General features: G+C 46.7%; 1 protein-coding gene across 2 annotated transcripts; it reads right to left on the bottom strand.

The window, feature by feature from the left end:
- Positions 1-4,933: 4,933 nt before the first annotated feature.
- On the bottom strand, positions 4,934-15,333 carry FBXO2 (F-box protein 2). 2 transcript variants are annotated; one of them, XM_066637888.1, is made up of 8 exons: positions 15,270-15,333; positions 10,110-10,343; positions 8,510-8,791; positions 7,970-8,096; positions 7,639-7,734; positions 7,402-7,537; positions 6,256-6,344; positions 4,934-5,165 (listed from the first exon to the last, which is right to left on the bottom strand). In XM_066637888.1, the coding sequence occupies exons 3-8, from the start codon at positions 8,760-8,762 to the stop codon at positions 5,027-5,029; spliced, it is 840 nt and encodes a 279-aa protein (XP_066493985.1). In that variant the 5' UTR covers positions 8,763-8,791; positions 10,110-10,343; positions 15,270-15,333; the 3' UTR covers positions 4,934-5,026. The 2 variants fall into 2 exon arrangements, with proteins under 2 accessions (XP_066493985.1, XP_066493986.1); XM_066637889.1 differs by having other exon boundaries at positions 5,090-5,165; positions 6,179-6,344.
- Positions 15,334-16,473: the final 1,140 nt, after the last annotated feature.

Raw genomic sequence — 16,473 nt, 5'->3', positions numbered from 1 at the left:
ATCATCAAGCAGGAAAATTTTTAACAATTCTAAGCTGCAATCCAACCCACACTTACCCAGGAGTTAGTCCCATTGACTATAATTGTTAAAAAATATACATAGTAGCTTGTTAAAAGTACAGGCCTGTAACATTTCCCCAGATGCAGTCACATACCATGGTAGCATCAGGTCTATTAAAAATAAAACATTGAAATGAGTGGGGTCCCACCTGAAATTTGCTCACAACCCACCTAGTGGGTTCCGACCCACAGTTTGAGAAACACTGCATATATGGTTACTTGGAGTGCATCAGAAAATCATGCTCTAGGTCCTCCTGTTTTATTATTACCACATGCATTCCAGGGCTGTGACCAGGGACTTAGAGGAGGTCTTCATTCTGTGGCAAACATGAAGCTCTCATTTGAGAAATCAAGGAGTTGGGTGTTGGAGCATCAGCGGCAGAGATACAGGACTCAGGGCCTGCAGATGGAGTTTTAAGAAAGGGAAACCATGACATGCTTGCAGTGCCGCAGTACCACCTACTGGCCATATGAAAGCCTGCTGTGGGGAAAGTGGTTAAGCGCCATTAAGAACAGCTCTGCTCAGTGGCAGACACATCCTCGGCATCACCTGGCAGGACAAAGTTCCAAACAACACAGTCCTGGAACGTGCTGGAATCCTTAGCATGTATGCACTGCTGAAACAGAGACGCCTGCGTTGGCTCGGTCATGTCGTGAGAATGGATGATGGCTGGATCCCAAAGGATCTCCTCTATGGAGAACTCGTGCAAGGAAAGCGCCCTACAGGTAGACCACAGCTGCGATACAAGGACATCTGCAAGAGGGATCTGAAGGCCTTAGGAGTGGACCTCAACAAGTGGGAAAGCCTGGCCTCTGAGTGGTCCGCTTGGAGGCAGGCTGTGCAGCATGGCCTTTCCCAGTTTGAAGAGACACTTGGCCAACAGTCTGAGGCAAAGAGGCAAAGAAGGAAGGCCCATAGCCAGGGAGACAGACCAGGGACAGACTGCACTTGCTCCCGGTGTGGAAGGGATTGTCACTCCCGGATTGGCCTTTTCAGCCACACTAGACGCTGTGCCAGAACCACCTTTCAGAGCGTGATACCATAGTCTTTCGAGACTGAAGGTTGCCAATAAGCTCAGTGGCATAGCTAAGGGGGTAGCAGCTGCACCGGGCGTCAAGCTTTAGGGGGGTAACAAGCTGAGCTTGACAGTACTGACCAAAATTATAAAATTTTTGGTATGTATGAATAATACCATCATGTTATATATCATTGGAAAGGTAATTTAATGCTGGATGCAGTGCAACAAACTGTACTGGAATATCTGTATTCTATCAAAAGTTATGGCCAATTAACCTGAAAATGAAAACACAACGGGCTTGTGAAAAAAAAGTCAATTTGGTTAACTCCATTCTGACCTATAAGACTGATTGTTCTGAGAGCCAATGAGATGTTATTATGATACAGCATGGAACCAATAACTTTTTATTTATTTACATAATTAAATTTGATTTTATCATGCAGGGGGGCCTACAAAATCTTCTTTGACCTATATCAGATAGCCTTAGCTATGCCACTGATGGGGGGAGGCAGCAGTGCAAGTGGGTGGTGAACTTTTGGGGGGAGGAGCTGGGTTCCTCCCAATTTTCACTTTTTTAAAAGCCCAGGCATGATGTCACTTCTGGTTGTGACATCACTTCTGGGGTAATATTTTGAACTTGGCACTGGGCTACACAATCATTAGCTATGCCACTGGCTCGGCTGGATCCAGCCAAAGGCCTGTTAAGGCCAGTACCTTGTTTCTAACTGTGGCCAGCCAGTTGCATCCCAGAAACTCTTCAGGAGGGCTTGATAGCAAATAGGTCTCTCCTGTTGTCATCCCCCAGCAGCAGCTGTTCAAAGGTATACCTTACTTGGCCATGGAAGTTCCATTTAGCCATCCAAGACCAATTGACAGACAGATCCTGCATGAATTCATTTGATTCCCATTTAAAGCACCTATTATGAACCTGGACTTATTTGGGAAAGAGAACATGGGGTTGGTTTCCATGTTGCATTTTGCCATATCCAAGTTGGGTCCATTTTGTTACTGAAAAAGCTATTTTGAGACTGGGTTTGGAAGCAGACCAAGAGGTGTGTGAACATCCTGCTCTCAGCTTCCCAGCAACTGTTGTTCATAGCAAGCTTATTTCCTGGCTCTCTCGGGGGTCCAGGCTTGCACCCCTTGATTAGAAAGCACTGCTACAAAATGCTAGGTTGGTCAATGGAAAAACCTCAGCCACACAGGTATCTGTAACCAAAAGGGCTGTTTTGTTTAGGGGGAATTATTACACTACCCTTTTTGGAACCTCAGAATCGCAGGCTGGATAACAAGACGGCATAATGCAGAGAAATTCCCTTTAGCTTAAGGAGGAGACTGGGAGAAAGATAACTTTTAATAAAAGATTATAGTTTTATTACAAAAGCACAAAGGTAAACATAATGCACATGGAAAAATGGTAGATAAATGTGTCTTGGTTCTAGTACTTGAATCCAGTGTACCTAAGCTTTCATAGTGGTTGCGTGTGGAGAGTATTTGGTGCATCTGAGGAAATTAGAAAAAGGGAAGATTGTAGGGCAGGATTTTAGGGGTCCCTGGTCTGCCAAACCCAGTTGCTGACTAAAGATGGGGAGAGAAGGGGAGAAAAAGGCAGGGGAAGAAGGGGAAGAGTTCCAGACATGAGATAGTTACCTGTCTTGTAGAGCAGTTGGATGGTGGGGGGGGGGGAGTCCTAGGAAGAGGACCCTCTGACATCTGTGTTGTGTCCTTGGAGGGGGCGGTCAGAGAGAGAGCATGTGGGGCAGCCCTCTCTTAAAAAGGGTTTTTGGGATAGAGCTGACCTGGATGTGCTTGCTTACTACCACACAGTGGGGTACTTGGAATATGTAAAACATTAAAAGGATTATCAGCAAAATTCGATAGGGTCAAATGTCTTCCTAGCTGGGGGAATTTACACAATACAGTAAATACAGTAACCCAGGAAGGCAGTTCAAATTTGCATAGAGTACTTAAACAGTGATTGAATTAAAACAATACAATGAATAGGAGACACTCAAACAATGATTTACTATGCCAGACTTCTTCCTATAATGTGTTTGCATAAACAGTGATTGGATTAGGAGACACTTTTGCATACAGTTCTTAAAACAATACAATGAATACAGTGACCACAGGGAAGTGGAGGTTGTAATCCATGAGCTTGTGGCTTGACCAGAGTTTTGGAAATTTGGCCTGTGTGAGAAGTTTGGCCTGCATGATGTTTTAACATAACCAGATATAAAATCACAACTAAGGAAAAAGGGGATTTTCACGTAACAGATTCTCTCCCAGGTGTGGCTTCTGAGTTTCTGGGTCTTGCAGCTGGTCCAACCAGGAAGTCAGGAAGGAGTGACATCGTGGTCTATTGTGATTCCATCCCCCTAACCAGATGTCACCCATGAACAATTCCAGAGTTTTGAAGCTGGAAACTTAAAATCAAATCTTGGCACTCCTCCCCATAGCTCTCAGCCTCTGTTATTCAGAGGTAAACTCTTCCTGAACAAGTTCTATTCCATGCTTATACCTCCTGCTTTTTGTTCAGCCCTGTCCTCCAGAACAGGCCTTGCAGTGACAACCAGTCAATCAGTGACTAAGTAAACATTTAACAGAGCCATGTTTCTGTGTATGAGAATGTTTTGCACCCTATATTAAAAATGCACTGATACGCCTAATTCTCCACTTCCCCAAAATGCACCCAGATTGGCCTTCATCATTTGATCCCAGGGACTCATGTTTTGGGAAAGCCAGCAGGGCTTTTCCAGCATCCCCGGCCTAATGGATCAATGATGACACCTTGTGGTAGGTTTAGGGATGGCAGCCTGAGCCTGTGCTTTTTCCTCAAATGCAAATTCCACCACATTCCAGGTAAATGTGTATCTGATCACTACCTCATATGTTTTCTTTGTGCCTTTATCTTTGAAGTTAAGGGCTTTGGCTCAAGGGAACTGTGAAGAACCTTCTACAGGCCTGGAAGATATTAAAGGGCTTGTTCACATCTCCAGACCTCTAAGACTGCCTTCCCACTGCAACTGAGGTTGTCCACCTTCCACAAAGGTCCTGGCATCTCCAGGAACCAGCATCAATTTCCAGCTGAAAGAAAGCCTGGAGATCTACACTGGGCCTGCTTGGCTAAATGAGAAGACAAGGAGAAACAAAATCTCCAAGGACAGCTTTATTCGGAGCTATTGAAGCCTTGCTTCATGCCAGATGCAACAGCCCGTTTCCAACAGCAAGATGCTCCAGCATGCACCCTTGAAAGATGCTCCAATGGGAATTTTGGTGGTTGAGGACATGCATGGCTTGTATGCAGAAAGATCTAGGCACTGATCCTTCATGTCACTACAGCAGAATTGAGCCCCAAAAGAGTCGAGAATGGAGAGCAGGAAGAAATAAGAGTTAAAAATGAGGTTATGTAATGTAGCAGATAGGGCAGCAAATCCCTTCTCAGCCATGAACTGGGTGACCTTGTTCTAATCTCTCTGTTTCAGCCCACCCTCTTGCACAGGGTTGTTGTGAAGTGCAAAAGAACATAAGAAGTGCCCTGCTGGATCAGGCCAAAGGCCCATATAGTCCAGCTTCCTATATCTCAGTGGCCCACCAAATGCTGCCTCAGGGAGCACATAAGACAACAACAGACCTGCATTCTGGCACCACTCCCTTGCAATGGGAGTGGGGAATCCACCACCTCAGCTCCTTTAGAAGAAAGGCCTTATAAACTGTTATGGAGTTGAAGAATCAGTAAAAAAAAAACATAGCTATAACTTGAAAGAATCAATAAAGGTGTATCCTGAAGAGTAAGAGACAACAGCATGGAGGCACAATGGGTGCTTACACATTTATTTACATACACGTGTGTGAACAGCCCTGGGAGCCTGGTGTGGAGGCAAGAGAGAGGCAGGAGATGGGGCCACCAAACTGGCAAGTGGAGAACACAAGAGCCACTGTTTCTTGTCAGAGCCATCGTCTGACAAGATCATCACAAGGCAGGGCAGGGTAGAGCAGAGAAGCACATACAGTCCCAGTGCAGCATCGGAAAAGGCAATCGGTGGTTGTGATCTTTGGCATCGCAAGGGATTCTGTAGCAGACACCCTACAAGCAGAAGGAGCACTACATTCAGGTCCACTCAGTTATAACATGATGGGATCTTACAATGTTGGAACTGACCTCAGAGGTCTGCTCAGTGAGGTGACAACAGCATCCCCAGCAGACAGCCAGACAACTTTGTCAAATCTTGTTTGTTCAGATTTTGCTTTGGTCAGTCTTGATTTTTCTGTACCAAATTTGATCACAGGTTAAATATTGATTCTTTTTTAAAATTAGTATTAAAAATCACTCCGTCAACAACCAAACCAAATCGCTGTCACTTTTCCCTGCAGCCAATCTCTCTGTCTCCCTCCTCCACCTCCTCCACCTCCTCCTCCCAAAATGCTTCCCTCTTTCTCATCCATGTTTGGATCCTTCATGCAGGTCCTTAAATATGCTCCAGGGTATACATCACCCAGTGTTCACATATAAGATGGGGCAGAAAGATGTGCTTGTATTCAAACATGCACCCAGCTAATCTTTAACATGCACCCATTCCTAATCTTTAATTTTGTTCTTCCATAAAAGACCAATATTAAAAGTGACTCTGCGATCCTTTTTTTTCATTCTTCAAGCTTGGGATATTGACTCAGACCAGGGCCATGATGACGGAACAGAAGAGATCAACTCTTTTACCCCTGCACCAATTCCCCAGCTTGAGTCACCCCCCCAGCTGTTATTAACCATGGAGGAAAGAGTATTTTGTTCTATCTCTCAATCCAGACCCTTGGTATTTAAAACATTTTCTACACCCCAAAAGGGGTCACTGCTGCAGTCCTGTTTTCATGTGTGAATGGGCATCATATTAGTCCAAGTTGCAGGAACATTGTCAATTGCAGAGATAGCATTTTTCCCCCCAAGAGGACATAAAGAAACTTATTTACATTCCAGAGAAGGAGATCACCATTAGGGTTCCAGATCTGGCACACACTGTGAAGTGTTTAGTATAACAGGGACCCTGAGTACAACCATGCAAAGATTTCCTCGCTCCTTAATGAAGGATAGTGTGGCACGCAGACCTGAACCAGCTCCAGGACTCTCAAGGCTGCTTCAGGGTTCAATGGTTACTTGGCTGTGAGTCACCCGTGCTCCGTACCAGCCTTTCCAGAAGACAGTGTCCTGGCCACCATGCTCAAAACGGATGAAGCGAACTCCGGGGCCATAATCGGTGAATGTGTGGGTAACCTTGTGAGGGGAGAGAAAAGGTGAGAGGGAGAGTTGGGGTAGGGGGAAATGGTAACAAACAAACAAACAAACAAACAAACAAACAAACAAACAAACAAACAAACAAAACCTGCATCCATTCCAAATCCATTCAGCTACAGCAGCTGATAGGACTAGCATAGTTGACTAGGACTAGCAGCTGATAGGACTAGCATGGCTCATCTGGTGGCCATGAGTTCCCTAAGTCACATCTGTATAAGACATTCTTCCTTTGGTCTCCCCTGAATTACCACCTCTTGTGACAGTGAGTTTCATAGGTTATTTCTGTACAATGTGCTTCTTTTCCTCTCTTCGGAAGCCTCTGCAAATCAATTTCATTTGCTGACCCAAGCTTTAGACTTAGAAAAAGGGAGATAAATCTCTCTCTGGTTATCATTTTATAAATCTGCATCTTCTTCCCCTCAGTAGTCTTCCCCCCTCCCCTAAAATGAAAGCCCTGGAAAGCTGGGGGGGGGGAGGTGGGGAGGAGAGCAAACAGATATCCCATAAACCTCTCCATTCTTCTTCCCCTTTAGAGTTTCTTCTTTTGATTGGTATTGGGTTCCACCAGTTCTGGGTCATGGTTTTGTCCACTGGGCTGGCTTTCCACTGGCTTGGTCAATGCCTGCCTCTGAAAAGATCCCACAATATGGTTTTCTCCTAGGGAAAGACTGCAGCATGCTTTACTCCTCCACTGAATCTAAGCCTATGGAATCCCCACTGTGGGTTTGAGAGTCTCAATCTCTAGAAGCATCTCCAGGTAGTGGTTGGAAAGACCCTTATTTGAAAGGCTTGAGAGCTGCTGCCAGTCAGGGTTGGCAATAGTGAGTGAGTCGAACCAAGGCTCTGACTCAGTAGGCAGCAGCTGGGTATGTTCAACCAGCTGCTGTTCTTCACAGGCATGGCAATAGCCATGACTGCGTTTTCATGTCCGCGCACCAAGCCACTACAAAAAGGTGCAGCAACGGACAACTCATCACACATGCCCGACTCTTTCCTCTTGGGTTTTGCACCCAGCAAACCCTGCCCAGTTACCAACCTCAGTCCACTCCCCTTCATTGTCCTGCGGGACCGCAACGGTGTCACTCGTGTACTCAGCCACCACATCCTCACTCTCTGACATCAGCGTCACACTCAGGTCATAAAGGCAGCCGGCATCGCACCGAGCTGCATACCTGCAGGAGGAAGGTTGACACATTCAGGACATCTGGACAGAAAGTGTATCAGTGGCTTGCCATGGTTGTGATTGGGGAGGGGCATTTCTCTTGCCACTTACCAGTCCTTCACCACAATTTTGGGCTGGGTGGTGTCCATCAGCTCCTCCCAGTAGCCCTCAGCCCGGAGATCAATGACTTGAGCCTTGCGGCACCACCTGGAGCACAAATTAATTAATTCCCTTCCTGATTTGGGAGTGTGTGAATGCACAAATGGGGAGGGCCAGCTTCACATGCAGCTTTTCTAGGAAGGACAGAGAAAGATTCGCACTCAGGAACTTGATTAGAACTACTGCCAGTTAGGGAAGGCAACACTGACCCCTCCTGTAACACTGATGTGGATTTCCAGACTTGCCCCTCATCCCCACTGACAGAGAGAAAAACTGAACTTACTCAAAGGAGGAGACAAAGTATTTCTGGACTTCATCGGTTGGGAACTCTTTCCCAAAATCTCCAGGCAGGTCCTCAATTTTCCACCCATCACCCCCGTTTTCCACGTTCACCCAGTAGTCAAGACCTTCTGCAAATGGCAAAACAGGATAAATCAGTCCTTGTTGTTCTGTTCATACAACCCCAGATCCCCAGCACAGGATGGAGGGTAAGTCCCTTTTGCTTATGAAGAAAGAGTGGAAAATATTGGGGGTGGGAAAGACCTATTCTGGAACTCTCCTCTCGTATCTACGCAGCAGAATTCAAACTGGTTTCATTTCAGGCAGAAATTCAGCAGGTTGAGCTTTCCCATCATGAATATGCAATGATAAAGGAAACTATGCCTGCAGAATTTCTGCTTAAAGGGGAACTGCTGAAGAAACAGGAACTATGCTAGCAAGAAAGATGGCCACCTCACCAGAAGCAAAGATGGAAGCCAACTGGTCTTGCTGCCAAGGACATGCACTCTGACCCTGCCTTCCAGAACATTTTCTGACCACTTGCCTTCACCACTTGGGTTCTTGATTAAATTCCGCTTCCTCTGATTCAGGAAGTAAAGTGTTTGCCAGTTTTCTGCCCCCTCCTCTTCTGCGTCCTCCCCAGCAAATCCATCCTGCTGGCATTTTAGGAGCCAGAGGGCTGCTCCATCAATGAGGTTCTTCCACTGGGAACAAACCAGCCGACACACCAAGACCAGTTCAACTGCTGGGATGGAAGCCAGGATCCGGATGAGCAGTGGCTCAGAAAGGGACTCCATCCTCAGTCTAAACGAGGGGAGAGAGCTTGCTGGAAATAAAATTGTAAACAGCTCATCAACTGGAGAAGCAAAGAGAAATGCACACACTGGAAACTGCAACTGGGATCTTCCCTGCTCATAATTTAAGAATTTAAGATTGTTCAAGGGTTGAACAATCAAGGGTTGAACATTGATCAATAAAGTTGCAGTTTTGTGCATGTTTACCTGGTCAGAGTGAACTGAACAGAGTGTGTTGACTTCTGAGTCAAAATGCACAGGACTGAGCTAACTTACAATTTCAAACACACCAAACATACAATGTAATAAACGCCATGGCTCATTCTTGGAAGAAAATATCTTTGCATTTTGAACATATAGGTACATATCATGGCACATCCATGAGGTCAGTTGAGGCTGTTGCCTCAGGCAGCAGATTAGCAAGAAACACCCAACTCTGTCCATCCAGTCATCTCCACTGCTGCAGCTGCTCCTCTCGCTCTCTGGTCTGGAAAGGCAAGAATGAAATGGAGCAGAAGAGGATGAGAAGAGCAGCAGAAGAGCACTCTAGCCATAGAGTGGTGGAAGGGTTGAACATTCAACCCACCTAGAGTGGTGGATTCGAGGATCAGAGACACTCTAGGCCACTACACTCTTCTCCACACTTCCTTTCCTATCTGGCTCCCTCTTCCTTTTCCAATTCAGGGAGTGAGAGAAGTAGAGGTTTGCAGGCACCTTATTTGATATGGGGGCAGCAGGTGCCAGAAGGCCACTAAAGTACCTCAAAATGATGCAATTTGCAGTAGGCCCCAAATGGCCCCAAACGGCCTCAGCTCTCCTAGAATAGCCCTCTGAATATCAGACCATCACACCTCTATATTATCCATGCCCCAAATGCAGAATTTCAAGTCATAATCCCTAATTCCCACATCCATTAAATCACGGAGATACCAGCCTTAGGTCTCTGATTGTCTCACCAGATACTGAAAGAGATCCCTTCCTAAGATGTTAAAGATCCCAGACTCAATTTCCCAAAACTCCGGTTTAAATGGATCTTGGAGGCAGGGCCAGGAAAACTCCTATGGGATACCTTGGAGAGAGACTGCTCTATTGAGAAAAGAATGCAGCCATCACTCACTCGGCTGTGTGTTTCATTAAGACATTCACAATTTTAAACATGTATACTTGAGAAGTAAGGCCCTCTGATTTCAATGGCATGAAAGTATGCATAGGATTGAAGCTGCAATCCTGAAATCATTTACTAGGCAGTAAATTCCATTGAATTAACTGGGATTTACTTCTCAGGCAATCTAATGTATTCGGATTGCAGGATGCAAATAAAATTATACAGTATATCTCTCTGGCACTTACCCAAACTTTTTGCAAAGTCAGCGATCCAGATGGAATCTGTGAATCCGTTGCAGTGTCACTGCTGCCTGTGGTGACACAGCAGCCTCCGGGGATGAAGTTCCAGCCTTGTCAGTATGTTGGAGGAGAAGGGGAGGGTTGGGCACTTCCTGTCTCTTTAGACTCCACCTCTGTAGCTGGACCAGTCTGGTCTTGTCTGTCGCAGGCAAGTAACTTCAAAATGTTAGCGCCTGTTCTCTGGCAGGGAGTGAGAATGAAAGAGAAAAAAAATGAGCAGGCAGGCAGGCAAAAGCGAGTCTCTATGAATGGCACTGGTTGGAACTGCAAACTGGGCAGGGATTCCCAAAGGTCATCCAGACTAACCCCTTTTCTGCAAGGTAGGAACATTCACAGGTCAGTCCCGTAACCTTCACTGCAGAGCAAATCACACCATTCTGAGCACAAGAAAAAAGTGTGTGTGGCATATGCTCCCCCCCCCATTTTCCCCCTTGGTCTTGTTGGATTTCTGGGTCAAAATCCAACAAGAGAAAAGTGACGCCTAAGGAAAGAGGTGCTGGGGGGGGGTGTCGAGGTGCTCCATTTCCTGCACTTCTCTTGGAGTGGACCCAATAAGCAGTGGTGGGAAATGGTTTGTGGGAAGTGTGAAAAGGACACAGTGGGGCCACTTTACCTGGAGTTCCCAGGAGCCCACGAGCCACTTTGCCATAATAGGTCAGAGGTCAGAGGTTGGCTTTTAAGAACATAAGAACAGCCCCACTGGATAAGGCCATAGGCCCATCTAGTCCAGCTTCCTGTATCTCACGGCGCCCCACAAAATGCCCCAGGGAGCACACCTGATAACAAGAGACCTCATCCTGGTACCCTCCCTTGCCTCCTGGCATTCTGATGTAGCCCATTTCTAAAATCAGGAGGTTGCACATACACATCTTGGCTTGTAAACCGTAATGGATTTTTCCTCCAGAAACGTGTCCAATCCCCTTTTAAAGGCATCCAGGCCAGATGCCGTCACCACATCCCGTGGCAAAGAGTTCCACAGACCAACTGAGTAAAGAAATATTTTCTTTTGTCTGTCCTAACTCTCCCAACACTCAATTTTAGTGGATGTCCCCTGGTTCTGGTGTTATGTGACAGTGTAAAGAGCATCTCTCTTTCCACTTTATCCTTCCCATGCATAATTTTGTATGTTTCAATCATGTTCAAGGCATCTCTTTTCTAGGCTGAAGAGGAACAAATGCCTTAGCCTTTCCTCATAAGCAAGGTGCCCTAGCCCAGTAATCATCTTAGTTGCCTTCTTTTGCACCTTTTCCATTACCACTATATCCTTTTTGAGATGCAGTGACCAGAACTGGATACTCCAGGTGTGGCCTTACCATAGATTTGTACAACGGCATTATAATATTAGCCGTTTTGTTCTCAATACCTTTTCTAATGATCCCCAGCATAGAATCGGCCTTCTTTACTGCGGCCGCACATTGGGTCGACACTTTCATCGACTTGTCCACCACCACCCCAAGATCTCTCCCGATCTGTCACAGACAGCTCAGAACCCATCAGCCTATATGTGAAGTTTTGATTTTTTGCCCCAATGTGCATGACTTTACACTTACTTACATGAAACACATCTGCCATTTTGCCGCCCATTCTGCCAGTTTGGAGAGATCCTTCTGGAGCTCCTCACAATCACTTCTGGTCTTCACCACTCAGAAAAGTTTGGTGTTGTCTGCAAACTTAGCCACCTCACTGCTCAACCCTTTCCCCAGGTTATTTATGAAGAGGTTGAAGAGCACAGGTCCCAGGGCAGATCCTTGGGGTACACCGCTTTTCACCTCTCTCCATTGTGAAAACTGCCCACTGACACCCACTCTCTGTTTCCTGGTCTTCAACCAGGTCTCAATCCAGGAGTGGACCTGCCCTCTAATTCCCTGACTGTGGAGTTTTTTTTAGTAGCCTTTGGTGAGGGACCGTGTCGAACGCCTTCTGAAAGTCCAGATATATAATGTCCATGGGTTCTCTCGCATCCACATGGCTGTTGACCTTTTCAAAGAATTCTGAAAGGTTTGTGAGGCAAGACAAAGTCTTGTGAGGCAAGACAAGGTTTGTGAGCCTTACAGAAGCCAGGCTGGTTCTCCCTCAGCAAGGCCTGTTCGTCTATGTGTTTTGAGATTCTATCTTTGATGAGGCATTCCACCATCTTACCCGGTATAGATGTTAGGCTGACCGGCCTATAGTTTCCCGGGTTCCCCCTCTTTCCCTTTTTAAATATAGGCGTGACATTTGCTATCCTCCAATCTTCTGGCACTGTGGCCATTTTGAGGGACAAATTGCATATTTTAGTCAACAGATCAGTAACTTCATTCTTCAATTCCTTAATAACTCTTGGGTGGATGCCATCAGGGCCCAGTGACTTACTGATCTTTAATTTATCAATGAGGTCTGAAACATCTTCTCTTTTAACCTCTATCTGACTTAATTCCTTGGTCAGGAGGGGCTGTTCGGGCAGCAGAATCTGCCCGAGATCTCCTGCCGTGAAGACAGATGCAAAGAACTCATTCAATTTGACTGCCATCTCTAAGTCTCCTTTTATCTCCCCTTTCCCTCCCTCACCATCCAGAGGGCCAACCGCTTCTCTGGTGGGTTTCCTGCTTCTAACGAAGAAGCTTTTATTATTCCCCTTAATGCGGCTGGCCATGTATTCCTCATAGTCTCTCTCGGCCTCCAGTTTCTTTTGCCACAGTTTATGTTCCTTTTTATTCTCCTCATTAGGGCAAGACTTCCATTTATGGAAGGAAGCTTCCTTGCCCTTTACAGCCTCTCTAACTTGGCTGGTTACCCATGCTGGCAGCCTCCTGGACTTAGTCGAGCCCTTTGCGGGTATACACTTCCGCTGGGCCTCTATTACTGTTGATTTGAGCAACCTCCATGCTCTCTGTAGAGACTGGACTCTTTTTACCTTTTTTTTCCAACCTCCTTCTAACCAGCCTCCTCATTTGAGGGAAGTCCGCTCGTCGGAAGTCAAGGGTTTTTGTGAGAGATTTGCCCGGTATTCTTCCCCCAACGTGCATGTCGAAACGGATCGCAGCATGATCACTGTTCCCCAATGTCTTAGTAACACTGACATCTCTAACCAGGTCCTGAGTACTGCACAATATTAAATCCAGAGTCACCTGTCCTCTGGTGGGCTCCATGACTAGCTGCTCTAAGGCACAGTCATTCAGCATGTCAAGGAATCCGGTCTCCTTTTCATGACCAGAACACAAATTGACCCAGTCTATATGAGGATAATTGAAGTCCCCCATGATTACAACCCTGTCCCTCCTTGTCACCTCCCTGATCTATTTCCTCATTTCAAGGTCCCCTTCTGGTTTCTGGTCTGGAGGACGATAGTACGCCCCCAGTATTACATCACTCTTCAGGCCTGGTAATTTAACCCACAGAGATTCTATGGAGTTGGACCCACCTTCAATCTCTACTTTGCTGGATTCTATCCCTTCCTTAACATAAATGGCCACCCCACCTTCAACACGGCCCTCCCTGTCCCTCCTGTAGAGTTTATAGCCCGGGACTGCGGTATCCCAATGCTTCTCTGCATTCCACCAGGTTTCTATGTCCACTATGCCCACTATGTCAATGTTTTCCCTTGTTCTCCCATCTTTGGGAGAACATTCCAGTTCTCCCATCTTTGCTCAGAGACTTTGGGCATTTGCATAAAAGCCTGAAATGTACATTTGCATTGTACATGGAATGCCCCAGGATGGGCTGCTTATTAGCTCCTTTATCCCTGAATCCTCTCATTGGGCCAAACCATCACGCTACCATTCCCAATTTCTTCTCCTACTCTGCCTTTACCTTGTTGTTCTCTAACCTCCCCATCCTTGTCCCATAGGGATGAGGAGTCCCAAACCGGATGCCCCTTGGCTCCTGTCAGCCTTCCCCCAGGGATCAGTTTAAAAGCTGCTCTGCCACCTTTTTAATGTTGTGCACCAGCAGTCTGCTTCCATTCTGGTTCAAGTGAAGCCCATTCCTCTTGTACAGGCTCCTTTTCATGGCTTATTCGTGAGGACTTTTGTGCAGACAAGGCCATAAGATCGGTGCATGAACTCAGATCATTGCTGATGAGCCACCAGCCTTGTCTGTCATAAGTACATAAGAGCCCACTTGCTGGATCAGGCCAAAGGCCTATAGTCCAGCTTCCTGTATTTCAGTGGCCCAGCAGATGCCTCAAGGAGCCCACAAGACAACAAGAGACCTGCATCCTGGTGCATCTGGCATTCTGAGGTACCCTACTTCTAAAACCAGGAGGTTATATCATGGCTTGTAATATGCGATGAACTTTTCCTTAACCTCAGAAATGGGTTATGTCAGAATGCCAGATGCAAGGGAGAGCACCAGGATGAGGTCTCTTGTTATCTGGTGTGTTCCCTGGGGCATTTGGTGGGCCGCTGTGAGATACAGGAAGCTGGACTAGATGGGCCTATGGCCTGATCCAGTGGGGCTGTTCTTATGTTCCTCCAGAAATCTGTCAAATACCCTTTTAAAGGCATCTAAATCCTCTTTTAAAGGCGTTCTCCCCAAGACTGGATGTCCACCCAGGCTCCTCAGCATCATCAGGTCTTTTCATGAGGACGTGAAAGGCACTGTAGTCTTTGACAGCTCAACATCAAACCCCTTTGACATCTGGCGTGAAGAAGGGCTGTGTCCCTGCATCAAACTTGTTTAGGACTTTCTTTGCTGTCCTGCTGAAGCACGCCTTTGAGACGAAAACAGAAGACATCTATCTTCGGACCAGATCAGAAGCTCTTCAACCTCTCCAGACTGAGAGCAAAGTCCAAAGCCCAGCTGAAATGTCTGAAATGACTTTCTCTTTGCCCACTCAGCCAAAGACCTTCAGCAGCTCATGAATCATTTTAGCAGGGCCTGCCAAGACTTTGAATTGACAATCAGCCTGAAGAAAACACAGGATCAGGATGTTGATCCACCCCACCCCCGCATTGCAATCTTTGTGCATGAACTGGAGGTTGTCCATGACTATGTGTATCTTGGCTCAATGATCTCCAACACTCTTTCTATCGATACTGAGCTAAAGAAATGTATTGGCAAAGCAACCACCGTGTTCTCCAGACTTACAAAGAGAGTATGGTTCAACAAGAAGCTGACTGAACATACCAAGATCCAGGTCTACAGAGCTTGTGTCTTGATCACACTTCTGTACTGCAGCAAGTCTTGGACTCTTCACAAATGACAGGAGAGGAAGCTGAACACTTTCCACATGCGCTGCCTCCGACGCATCTATGGTATCACCTGGCAGGACAAAGTCTTAAGCAACACAGTTCTGGAATGAGCTGAAACCCCTAGTATGTACACACTTCTGAAACAGAGACACCTGTGCTGGCTTGGTCATGTTGTAAGAATGGATGATGGCTGGATCCCAAAGGATCTCTTTTATGGAGAACTAGTGCAGGGAAAGCACCCCACAAGAAGACTACAGCTGCGATACATCTGCAAGAGGGATCTGAAGGCCTTAGGAGTGGACCTCAACAGGTGGGAAACCCTGGCCGGTTTGGAGCCAGGCTGTGCAGCATGACCTCTTCCAGTTTGAAGAGACACTTGCCCAGCAGACTGAGGCAAAGAGGCAGGCCCATAGCCAGGGAGACAGACCAGGGACAGACTGCACTTGCACCCAGTGTGGAAGGGATTGTCATTCCCGAACTGGCCATTTCAGCCACACTAGACACTGTTTTTGAACTACCATTCAGAGTGCGATACCAGAGTCTTTCAAGACTGAAGGATACCAACAACAAGGCCAGACACATCCTGTGGCAAGGAGTTCTACAGATTAATTTAATTGGGTAAAGAAATATTTTCTTTTGTCTGTTCTAACTCAATTTTAGTGGATGTTCCTTGTTCTGCTGCAGCACGATCATGCCCCTGGTTGAAGCCATCCATGATCAGCAGATACTTTCCAAACTCCCCTGTCAAGTAACCATCCCAAGATACTGTCGGCCTGTGTTGGCAACAATGCCTCGTCTGTTCTGGAAAGGCTTTGGATGGGGAAGGTCAGTGCCAGGCTGCAGCCACCCTTGCAAACCCCAGGTGCTCCGTGGGCAGAGTCGGCTGCAAGCACCCTTACTCGGGAGCAAGAGACAGTGGGACTGACTTTGGAGGAAGCTGGCCTGGCTGGCACTGCAAACCCCACGAAGAAGGGGGGCCATTTCTGCGCTCCCCACATGCCTGCCACAGGCTTGAAGCGCTCTGAACAGACTGCAAATGGAAGAACCGCCGGATGGATTTATAGGCAGAACACGAACGAGGCGGGGCAACGGGGGCAGCCGGAGCAGGTGCCGCACGCGGTTTTGCAGGCCCCCCTTCG

Source organism: Tiliqua scincoides, chromosome 9 (genome assembly GCF_035046505.1).
Source record: "Tiliqua scincoides isolate rTilSci1 chromosome 9, rTilSci1.hap2, whole genome shotgun sequence".
NCBI lineage: Eukaryota > Metazoa > Chordata > Lepidosauria > Squamata > Scincidae > Tiliqua > Tiliqua scincoides.
Note: the sequence above shows the minus strand (reverse complement) of the source record. Positions and strands in the feature narration are given on the sequence as shown.